The 12295-nt window shown below is 35.2% G+C and overlaps 1 protein-coding gene across 1 annotated transcript in view; it reads left to right on the top strand.

Moving 5' to 3' along the window:
• The window catches only part of LOC306856129 (collagen alpha-1(V) chain-like), a 104829-nt gene that overhangs the window by 55582 nt on the left and 36952 nt on the right, over positions 1 to 12295 (top strand). Inside the window, exons 6-12 of the mRNA XM_079395160.1 lie at positions 2105 to 2230; positions 3374 to 3946; positions 4831 to 5241; positions 5555 to 5611; positions 9796 to 9837; positions 10384 to 10446; positions 10746 to 10820. Of these exons, the coding sequence (XP_079251286.1) occupies positions 2105 to 2230; positions 3374 to 3946; positions 4831 to 5241; positions 5555 to 5611; positions 9796 to 9837; positions 10384 to 10446; positions 10746 to 10820 (1347 nt within the window). The remainder of the gene's footprint in view (positions 1 to 2104; positions 2231 to 3373; positions 3947 to 4830; positions 5242 to 5554; positions 5612 to 9795; positions 9838 to 10383; positions 10447 to 10745; positions 10821 to 12295) is intronic.

The raw sequence follows: 12295 nt of genomic DNA, 5'->3' as shown, positions 1-12295 counted from the left end.
GGCATTAAATGATAGACTGGGAGATTTAGCATGTGAAACAGATGAGAAAATAGTTTAAGCTGAGTAACACAGAGATGGCCAACCGTTTTCAATTGATTCTCTATGGGAGCTGAGCAAAAGGCAGGCTCGAGAGAATTATGGGATTGACCACGGGGCAAAACGAATGGCTATGTCAAAAAGTGGAGAAATGCTTAATTTAATGCAAATGACAGGTGCAAAATCACACTTTATATTTATGTGACAAGTAAAACTCTGTGTTAATAGTGCTGGAGTTTGCGGCTTATGGGCAAAACTTTGTTTTTCAGACACTGGTCAATTTTGAGATTTTTCATGATGTGCTGTTTCAGACTCGTGGAAAGAAATACTTTTAAGTTTTTGTTTTATTGCACTTTATCTATTTGTGTTTTTAAGATTTCACTTAAAGTACATATCTTTAAATATATTGTCCTATCCTAGCTTTCAGATGATGCATAAATCTCAATTTTGAAAAATTTTGTGGTCAACAAAATAAACCTGATTTAAAGATGACATTTGAGAAAACATTAGCAATTATTGATGTAATCATTCAGCTGGGTAAGTATGGTGAAGTCTTAAATATTTTACCCTGTTCACCTGTAGTGTCTTGTCTTAAATCGCACATTTACATATTGGAATATTTAATTCCAGCATATTCAGGCTGGGATTTTTAATTGCATTCAAAATGTGTATTTGACTGCATTTGGAAATATTTTTCTAACTCGAACCCATGACCTTGCTGTTGCTACTTGCGACTTGCTTTACCATTTGATATTCAATAACACAGATGAACAAAAAATGCAAAAAATTAATACAGCTGTCAGTAATCTTAATAAAAAGCTTTCTACTGGAAAACTGTTGGGGCCAACATATGGTAAAGTTGTCTCTGAGCTATGCCTGTAAAACGAAATGATATGCACGTGACTGCAACATATGGTGCGTTTTCAGCCATGCATGGACTTTTACATCTTTCAGGGCTTTGATGTCAGCATGTTGGCACAGAAATGTCCTTCTGCTGACCTCACGTTCACCTTTTTCAGTTTTGTGTGTGTCAGGAGCTGTAAATCTGAGTGTGGGGTATTAGTAGGAGGCAACATGAAAGAAAACCCGCTGCATCTTTGATCAGCCCCTCAAAAGTCGAGTCTGCCGTTTAAATATCAGCGAAACCTCTTTACAGATGAAAACGTGATGAGTTATCTAGTGCTAATGTGTGGGAATTAGGGAGAGAGAGGCAGAACGGTGCATCCGGGCGAGAGGTCGGCGAGCGGTTGGAATTCCTTGCGTTCTTCTCTTTCTCGCTAGATAAGAGAGAACATGGATTTCCGCTGGACTCAGTCGGAGGGAATCCCTCCTTTCCTTTGCTCTTTCTTCTCAGAGAATTTGAGTCTATTAAATCAAGACGGCTTCTTGAATTGTTTAATTAGCATGCTGTGATTATAACTCATGAATGAAATGCAAACACCATATATATTTTTATCAAATTTTAAATATTTATATATAATAATAATGCAAAATTATAATACTCTACATATTATGTCCTTTAAAGTGTCAAATATTTTTCTAAATAGTTTGCTATAATTATTTTTACAATATATATTCATTTATAAATATTTACACAAATTCTAAACATATGTTGCATTCATAATTACCATAATTACGAGATGTCTATGCTTGAAAGACTCTTGAGAGACTCTGCTAAACTCATGTTCATGTCCGCAGGCTCAGAACTCATTTGTTTTTTTGTATTGCTCATTGCCAAAATGGATCCATGTGCAGCTTTATATGTGGTGGGATGGATGTGCTGTATTCCATCTGAAACGAGTTTAAACAGCATTTTGCTAACATAGTTATTTTGCATGCACTGTGTATGATCTCATTCCATGAGACTACATGGAACATTGTCAACTACCCATATGCACTTACAAAGAACTAAGAAAGCTTAAAATGACTAAATGCATGCTAACACACTTTAGAATATTTTTATTAGTAACTAATTGTAAGGTACCATAGATTTTTTTCTGGAACACTTGTGATAATACAGTATTTTAATATGTAATAACACTTCTACACTTTCTACATTTCTCTTCAGAACACAGAGGATGATAACTACTATTACGAATATCCCTACTATGAGGACATGGACGCTGAAAAGACCACAACCGGTGAAGAAACGACAACCGATGAAGCGACTGGAACCGAAACTGAAGACCTAACGGTCAGTCTTAGTTTAGTACTACTTATGTACTATTGTAGTACATAAGGCTTTCCTGTAGCTCAAATAGTAGAGCATGGCGCTAGCAACGCCAAGGTCATGGGTTCGATTCCCAGGGAAACCAAGAGCTGATCAAATGTAAAAACTGTAACTTGAATGCAATGTAAGTCGCTTTGGATAAAAGCGTCTGCTAAATGCATAAATGTAAAATGTAGTATTTATTAATTTAATAAATTATTTAATTAACGCATTAGCTTTTATTTTTATATTTTCAGTTTACATTTTAATTTAATTTTAAGTTTTAGTCATTTTATCATGTACTTTTGTCGTTTTTTAATTTTTTTTTATATATATTTATGTTTATATAATTTTTTTTTTATTATAGTTTTTAAATGAATTTTTATTATAGCTATAGTTTTACAAATTTTACAACTTCAACTAGGGCTCGTCATTAATGCCGGTTTCGTGATTAGTAGTAAATCGCCGTCACCTGTTTTCCGATGGAGCAGCATTTACTACACAGAGCCGTAGTTCACTGACAAGCTACGCAATATTGCGTTCATAATCGCAGATGAATCACCTTCGATTCACGAATCACGAAACCGACTTTACTGACTAGATGCGCATGATAATAGAATTCGATTAATTGCACAGCCCTAACTTCAACTTCAAGTTAGTTTATTTCAGTTAGTTGCCAAGGCAACCTTTCTAATTTTCATTTTTTAAGTTTTATGTTTTATCTGATATTTATCTAATATTTTAATATTACTTTATGTCAGCTTTTTTTAATTACCGAAAATAGAATTTAATTATAAAAAAATAATTCAGAACAGTTAGGACTAGTTGAAGTAAGTAATCGAAATTTCATACTGATTTCTAAATTCAACATTAAACTTTGTTCGTAACCTATTTTTCTCCTACAATATGGCATATTTGCAAAAATATATTAAATGAATTAAAAATGTGGAGCGGGACTATTGCTCAAAATTGCCATCAATAGTTCAGATCCCAGCATTAGTCTGTAACATAAATATTCCTAACTGGGATCAGATGAATTGAAAGTGAATCAAGAAATCAGTGCGTTCATCAAATCATTTGTTTTCAACTATTTATTCTAAAGAAGTGTCTCTTTCCTGTGATTACCAGGTGTCTGTTCCGGATAGCGGTCGCGTGGTTACGTCGGTTATCACCAGTGGAACAGGAGGCTCCAGCAGTTCCTCGAGTAGCTCCTCGTCCTCCTCTTCATCATCCTCCAGCTCTACCACGACTACTGGCGAGGAACCGTACGACGGCTACGATGGATACGAGACTGGATACGAAACATACTACGATGAGTCGACCTCGCGGCCTGACGGCTCCCGGACCATCAGCATCACTAGCACAGGCACGGGTACCGGCGGAGAAGTGGATATCGGACTTGGCAGTGAGGTGGATTTGGGACTGGGAGGAGACCTGGACAGGCGGATCGTCACATCATCATCATCGTCGTCTGGAGGAGGAGGAGGAGGAAGTGGAAGAGTGCACTCACCTGTCACAGTCATTCACAATGGAACCTCCGGCTCTGTTTCCGGCTCCAGCTCCGGCTCCGGCACTGGCTCTAGCACCAGAATCATTACTAGCTCCGGCTCCAGCTCCAGCTCTGGAGTCAGTACCGGCTCCGGCTCCAGCTCCAGCTCTGGAGTCAGTACCGGCTCCAGCTCCAGCTCTAGCTCAACCACGGTGAGTTTAGTTGGAACTAGTTATCCCAAACAGTTGAACTTTTAAGTGAGAATGAATTCAGTTATTTAGAAATACTTTGTGTTTAGTACAGTATAATGTATTAAGATCCTATTTTACTGAAGTGTTTTTTACTGAACTCGAATTGGATCGAATCTAATTCAGATATAATAGATTTTATTGGCAACATTTAATAAGACCTTTTATTTTATTTTATTTATTAAATATTGTATTTTAAAATGATACATTTTTTTAAATAGTTTAATTATGTTTTAAATATCTTTCATATGTTTTGCAAGTTGTTTTAAACTGAAGTGGATTTTACTGAACTCAGGAATTAAGTCTTTATTTTATTTTATTATTTCAAGAATTTTCTATGTGTTTTAAATGTCTTTAATATGTTTTTAAAGTTTTGCTTATTATTGCAATTACTACAATATTCTCTTTCATCAGAGCCTGTCAGGAACATGTCCAAGTTATATTTAATTTCAATTAATAAAAACAAATATACTGTAAACTGAAAAAAATAATCAGAATTTTTGTTTAAAGACAATAAAGCCTGTTTTAGGACTATAAAAATATTGTACTACAGGATTGCGACTCCTAAAAAAAGAACTATGTGCTTTTTTGTCATAAAAACAAAAAAGTAGTCTTACTTTTCTTTGTTTTTGTGATATTCACACAAACAGAATTCAGTTTTGAAAATCAATAGATGGATGTATATGCATTGCACAAACTTTTGCATTATTACACTTTTTTCTAATTTAATACTGTAAAGCTGCTTTGACACAATCTGTATTGTTAAAAGCGCTATATAAATAAAGTTGATAAACATTGAGTCATAAATGGTTATGATGTCTGAAGCCTTGTGTTCGTCTGATGTGTAGGTTGATGGTGGTTATGATGATACCCAGTACGGCGAGTACGGTGTAGATCTGACTTATGGAGAGGGATATGGAGAAGGATACGGCGAGGGAGATTATACCGTGGAAAGAGGCGGCAGCAACAGCAGCACTTCAGTGTCCGTAGGGGGCGGATCTGTTTCCGTTGGAGGCGGGTCTGTTTCTTCGAGTGGCTCAGTTGGGGGCGGATCCAGCAGCGCTGGGGCCAGCGTGGGGGCGGGATCTGTTGCCATGGGAGGACAGGGAGGAATCGGTGGAGAGGCAGATTCCATCGATATCGACAAGTTCAAAGAGGATTACACCGACGCAGACCTGGAGAAGATGTATGAATATGATGACCTGTACACCGACGGCGACAAAGCGCTGCCCGCAGAGACCGACGAGATCTACGGACAGGTGATCTCTAGCTCCGCCCACCTCTGTGCAAACTCATAGGAATAATGCACCTAAAAAATGATCATTTTCCATTCTTCATGTTGTTTCAAACCTGTATGGCTTACTTTTTCTTCTTGATTAATATAAAAGGAGAATTCCCGCTCTTTTCAATATAATTCCCCACCTTGGGTTTCAGACAGGCTTTGAACAACATGAAGGTGACCTATAGTTTATTTTTGGCTAGAATTGATTTATTTATTACCTGCAACTGTTCTATTCCATATTGTGTTTACACTGATATACACTGAATTAAATTGAGGTTGTGTCTCCAAAGGTGGATGGACTGAGGGGAGAGAAAGGCCAGAAAGGAGAGCCTGCCATCATTGAACCCGTAAGTGTCACTTACTATATGATACATATATAATACTGTTCAAAGATTTGGGGTCGGTATTTAACATATTTTTGAAAGAAGTCTCACCAAGGCTGCATTTACTTGCATATTAGATTTTTTTCCTGAAGTTGTTTGGTATATCGACAACCCTTTATTGACACAAACTCAAGGAAGGTGTCCAAGTGTGGTCTTGCATTTATTGCATCTTCCGCTCAATTTCACATCCGTCCAATTTTGCATTCATGCACATGTTCGGGCATCTTAAAAACACGTTTTAAAAGACCCCTGAATCAGTCGTCTGTCCAGATTAATCTGGTTTCACTCCTGATTTGCATTTGCATTTCCAAAGGAGGGAGTCAATCCTGTTTCAGACTCTGCCGTGTCTCATATTTGCAGATGTGTTTACCACGTAGTTATATTTGCATGATGGGAATCATCGTCTGTCTTTGCATACAGTCTCTACTGCTCACATGGCTCTTGATCTCTAACAGCTGGGAGACTTCAAACAGATGTCACTGCAATCTCAGCGGGAGAGAATGACATCTGGGTTTATTATCAATGAACATCAGGATGGAGAAAGAGACAAGATCTTACCTTCACAGTCATATCAGGCCATATCATATCATATTACAGACTATTAAGATGTCTGTACACTGAAAAAATTATACTTTGGACCAACAAAAAATATAAAGACCATGTAAAGACCACTTAACTTATTTTCTTTATATGTAAGCCAAAATGTTACTTGGTCAATCTAATAATGATTGACCCATTAATTGACCCCTTAATAATCCCCCTTAATGTTTTTATTTTATTTTAACAATTTCGCAATAAAAATAGCTAAATTACTTTTAAAAGTATATAATATTTTCTCTTATGTAAAAAATAAATAAATAAATAAACAACAGAAAATGTTATAAAACCCAACCACTCATTTCAACACTGGTGAAAAAGAGAAGAAGTTCAAATACCTGTTACACATAAAAAATAAAATTAAATTAAATAATTCTACTCTCAAATAAACAATATTGAAAATTCAAATTTTATAGGATAAAAAAAACATAAATCGAGCTACCTACCATTTCATCTCATAAAAATAAAAACAAATAATTTCCATTAAATCCAAATAAATAAATAATTACATTTATAGCCCTTATATTATATATTTTAGTTTGATGGAGGTATGCTTTTAGATAAACACGTTTTTTTCAGGGTAATGTTACAGAGATACAAGAACAGATCAATGAGAAGATCAGAGTCAAGGAAAAGCACAAACTTGCAGATCAGGACAGCTGGTTTTAATGAAGGATGACCATGTGGTTTGCAGAAAGAAAAATGCTCAAATCACATGCTTCTTTCAGCAAGCGCCCACATTCTCTCTCGTTTCTGCTCTCTCTCTCTCTCTCTCTCTCTCTCTCTCTCTCTCTCTGTCTCTCTCTCTCTCACACACACACACACACACACTGTGTCCACTCTGTGTTTTTTGGCATGTATGGAACGCACCAAAACTAAGCGAACATGCCCACTGCCACGACAGCACACTTGGATGATAGGGGTGGGAATCTTCAGGCACTTCACGATCCGATTCCAAAACGATTCTTGATCTACATTTTTTCCCAAATTAATTCTTCTGCTGTGCAAATACATCTTTACAACTTTACATTTGAACCAAAATTGCAGTTTCGATGCTTTTTGTTTGTAGTTTCGAATCTCTGTATGTCAGTACTTCCATCTTAAAAGTAGGGGGTGTGAATCTTCACTGGTTTCACGATTCAATTCAATTACGATTATCACTATCAACTCAATATCAAGATGCATCACATTCTCAGTTTTCAATATTACTGCACATGGCTACATTTTCAGACTAATGCACAGATCTATTTCGATATATCAGATGTTTTGTCCTGCTCTGAAAACATAACTGACAGTGTGTACATCAATTTAGTATATAAGTATTTGAAAATGCAAGTGGATTTAACCGCAGCCGCAATCGAGCTTCAGGACAAACACAAAGTGCACGTGAAAGTCTGTCAGTGCGTGAGTTTCATGCATCTAATAGTACTGCATTCCAAACGGCATAAATGAAAACACATCTAAAGAAAACACGGCGGGTTAAGCAATGTGCATGTGTCTCACAGCGCAAATTCTGTGCAATGAAGGCCGCCGCATCTCTAGCGCACACGTGCCATATGCGGAAAAAAAACCAAGCTCAAAATCGATTCTGAAATATTCAGAATCGTTGAAGAGAGAATCACGATGCATTGGAGAATCGATTTTTTCTCCCACCCCTATTGGACGATGCCTTTTGGACAGAGCGAAGACCCACAGCATCTTTAAAAAGCACCAGATTAGACCACAATGTTACGACTAACAAGTCCTTTTTTATCTAAGAGTTCTCTGGATCTTAAGAGAGACTGAGCTCTGCATATGTAATGATCCTGCGCTGTGGGCTCTGGACCTCTCAGTGACTGTAATTCAATCTTCACAGGATTTTTGGGTTAATTGCACTGTTGTAGTTATGACGCAACTTGTGCAAGCACATCATGATTGAAGACTTCCAGACAAAACAACTTGTATGTCCTGATACAGATCGCAGTAAATTATAGTTGATCAATTTTAATATGATTTTCCCGAACATATATGCAATGATGGAAATCTTGTGCATGTATAAACTATATGCACTGTTTAAAACTCCCTGTAACTTTGACTTTTTAGCCTCGTCTGACAATATTATGCACCAATGTTTAATAAGCACAGTATTTAATAAATACATTGATGCGTTTAGCGGCTGCTTTTATCCAAAGTGACTAATAATGTACAGTTCTTTCACAAACTAGTATAGTTCATTAGTATAACCGTATGCTGATTATGGTTTTCAGGCAACCATTTATTGCCTGTTTTACAACAGTTTCGTCACAAGTTTTTGTTAATGGCTGAAAATCCTCCTTTGTTCCCTTTATGCCAGAGTCCAATATTTTTGAGGTTTGATTTAATAGACAGTGATGGTTTTAAATCCTCTAGGACTTTCGGTTGATTCTTATGAAGAATATACAGCAAAATAAAAATATTAGATGAAAAAGCTTTTAAAAAATATTTACTTGACAACTTACTGAAAAAAATTAACTTAAAGTACTAAAATGACTAAAACATAAATTAAAATAATTGAATTCTAAAAAGCTATATATATATATATATATATATATACATATAAGAAATAATAAAACTGCAAAAACATAACAAAATTACTAAAACCTAAACTAAAATGAAAAATAATAATTAAATAAATAAAAGCTACTTCAAAATTAACTTAAAAACATTATTTATTTATTTATTTATTAATTATTACTATTTATCAGATTGCTGCATGTAGTCTAATAAAAAAATAAACTAGCACAAAACAGTATTAATTATTGATTAATTATTAGCAATATGAATGATTAATTATTTAACACATAAATACAACTTAAATACAACTAATAAAACAACCAGTTACTGTTAACTAAAAGTAAAACTATTACAAATCATTTTGGTAATTGAAATAAAGTAAAATAAAATATACATTTTAGATAAGATTGTCAACTTTAAAAACTTCAAAGAGAATTATAATTAAATTAGTTGAAGCACTAAAATGACTAAAACGGAAAAGAAAACAATTAAAGCTATATAGAAATATTTTCATAACAAAATTACTAAAACCTAAACTGAAATGAAAATAAATGCTAAAAATATAAAAACACATGCTAATTCAAAATAAACTTCAAAACCGTTTTTCCCTCATCACAGTGCTTCATTTTCAGTTTTCCTCATGAAAATAGCAGTAGTAGTTGGCATGGCATGGCATTCCAATCTTTCAGTCAGATATTAGCAGTGGAACTGTAACTATCAGATTAATTCTAGAAGTTCCGGAATGTTCAGTCAGCTGTGGAAGTCTGAAGATCATCTCACATGCTTCATAAACAGTCAGAGCCATGAGAAACAGGCACCAGTGCTTTAACAGACTTCCTGATGCTGCTGTTTGGTATGATCGTCACAGAGACCCGCGGCCAAGCGCACATCTCACATACACAGTCCACAGAAATGTAAATGATTTTGACCAAAGCTGTGGTGCTCTCACACTTCAGATCTTATTTTGATGTTGCTTATACTGTTATTCTAATGTGTTTGTGTTTTTTCTGTTCTTGTAGGGAATGCTGGTTGAAGGCCCACCTGGTCCAGAGGGTCCCACAGTAAGTCTGCTTTCCTTCCAAAACCAACCAGTTGAATGAAATCCTCTGAGTCAACTGAATCGTTAAAATGAACCTTCTAAACGCGCCCCAATTGAATTGAATCCTCCGAGTCAACTGATTCAAGCCAACTGGTTCACTAAAATGAGTTGTACTTCCCAAAGCGACTTCAAAGAAGACTGTGCTATACATTGCACCATAAAAAACAGTAATGCACACCACTACTTGTTGGAAAACTGAGCTGAGTTGCTAGGAAAGCTAATCTGTTTTCTAAGTCCTGTGACAATTGCTGACAATGCTGAACAGCTTTATGTCTGTTTTGTTGCAACAGTTTCATTCTTGACCTACTTATTTATAAAGCAACTCTTCTCTCAGCTGGAGCATTGATGGATCTGATGGCTCTTTAGGGACTAGAACAACATGAGCTTGAGAAATGGAGCAATGGAACGAGTCCAGCAGTGATCTAGAGTCTTACCTCACCGGACCAACACCCTTGTGTGTTTGAGATGGCTTTATATGTTTCTCACAGTACCGTTGTGTTGTTTTTAGGGTCTCCCCGGACCTCCAGGTTCATCGGGACCCCCAGGTAGCTCTGGAGATACCGGTGAGAGGGTAAGTAACCATGACAATAAAAACAAGGTATTGAACAATAAATAAACAAACAACAGAAAAAAATATGTATGTGTGTGTGTGTGTGTGTGTGTGTGTGTGCGCGTGAAAATGTGTTTAATTGTCATAAAAATAATGTTTTTTTTTTTTTTCAGGGTGAAACATTTCTTTATGTGATTCATCGTACTGTATAAAATGACATTTTAGCTTTAGAGAGCCTGATTACACTGATTGAAAGAGATTATATTAAAGATCACAGTGCTGTTTAATGCATTACCCATAATCCTTTGCTCTTTTGACAGGGTCTTCCTGGTCGCCCTGGTCTGCCTGGAGCTGATGGTCTTCCAGGACCTCCAGGGACTGTCCTGATGTTGCCTGTATGTAAATCTGAGCACAATCACTTACAAAAATGACACATAAACAACTGATTGATACACGTTTGCACGTCTTTTAACTTTTTCAATTTAAAGCCCCGTTTCGCTGTACTGAGGTCAGTTTTAGCCTGTTGATGGGATCTGCAGTGCGTCATAATGTTAAACCATTAGTTCTTGCACTGGCTTGATTTATTTTCAGAGTGGTTTAACAGTGATAATTATGTCAGAGAGATATCAGAAACATAATGCTCCCTTTGCTGCTGTGATTCCCCATCAATCACACGCTGGTTAATGCAGCGAGACATTTAGCAAATTCCACATCATACTCTCAGCTTTTCCAAATTTCCTCTTTCCCAGCTGTTACTCCAATACAGGTTTTTTTTTTTTTTGATTCTGGAACGTGTATCGACTTCACAATGTCGAGAGCTCTGGAATGCTTCCCTGGCAAATCCAGATGTTCTGAACACCACATTAAAAAATGATGTTGTCCGTGTTGTATATGTGTTTATAGTCAACATGTGATTGTAATTACCCCCCCCCCCCCCACCCGAATACCCATGGAAATCCATACAGAGCCATGAAGCACAGATTCATTTTGAAACCAGTGGTCATACTCTTGGAAGTTGTAGTGATTGAGTTCAGCCACCAGATGGCAGTGCTGAATAACTTGACTCATGTACACTAAGGCACAGAATACTGCATACTACCATACTAGTCAGACTACTAGTCATACTATTTCTGCCTTATCTTATCTCTGCCTTATCTTTACATGGTAGAAATAGTAAGAGTATTATGCTAGTCTGAATTCAGCTCGAGAGTACATTTGGAATTGCATGCTACCACACGTATTTTATTCTTTTTTTATTTATGTATGTATGTTCTATTTTTTATTTTTGCAGTACGTACTGTACACTACTGCAATTTAAATTTTTTTTTTATTTATTTGACATATAATGAACTTTGTAAAATAGATTAAACAATTTAGAACTATTTTATTTTAAAATACATTATTTTATTTTTGTCTTATTTTATTTGAATATAAAATGATTATTTTCAAATTTTAACTTTAGAGTTATTTTATTTTATTTGGAAATATACTGAACATTTTCAACTAGGTGAAACATTTTAGATCTATTTTATAATATTTTATATTCAAGAACTGATTTATTTTTAAATGCATTGTTTTATTTTATTTTAACATATAATGATTTTTTTAAATAGATGGAACAATTTAGATCTATTTCATTTTGAATGCATTATTTTATTCTTTTATTATTTGAACATATAATGAATGTTTTAAAATTGGTGAAACACTTTAGAGTTACTTTTTTTAAATATAATTATTTTATTATTTATTTTTATTTTTTTAACTTTATTTTCCTTTATTTTTATTTAATTTTTTTAACGAGGTGAAACACTTTAAATCGATTTTATTTTATTTTCTTTGAACATATAATGAACATTTTTCAGATGAATTT

The sequence above is a fragment of the Barbus barbus genome, assembly GCF_936440315.1.
Source record: "Barbus barbus genome assembly, chromosome: 36".
Lineage (NCBI taxonomy): Eukaryota > Metazoa > Chordata > Actinopteri > Cypriniformes > Cyprinidae > Barbus > Barbus barbus.
Note: the sequence above shows the minus strand (reverse complement) of the source record. Positions and strands in the feature narration are given on the sequence as shown.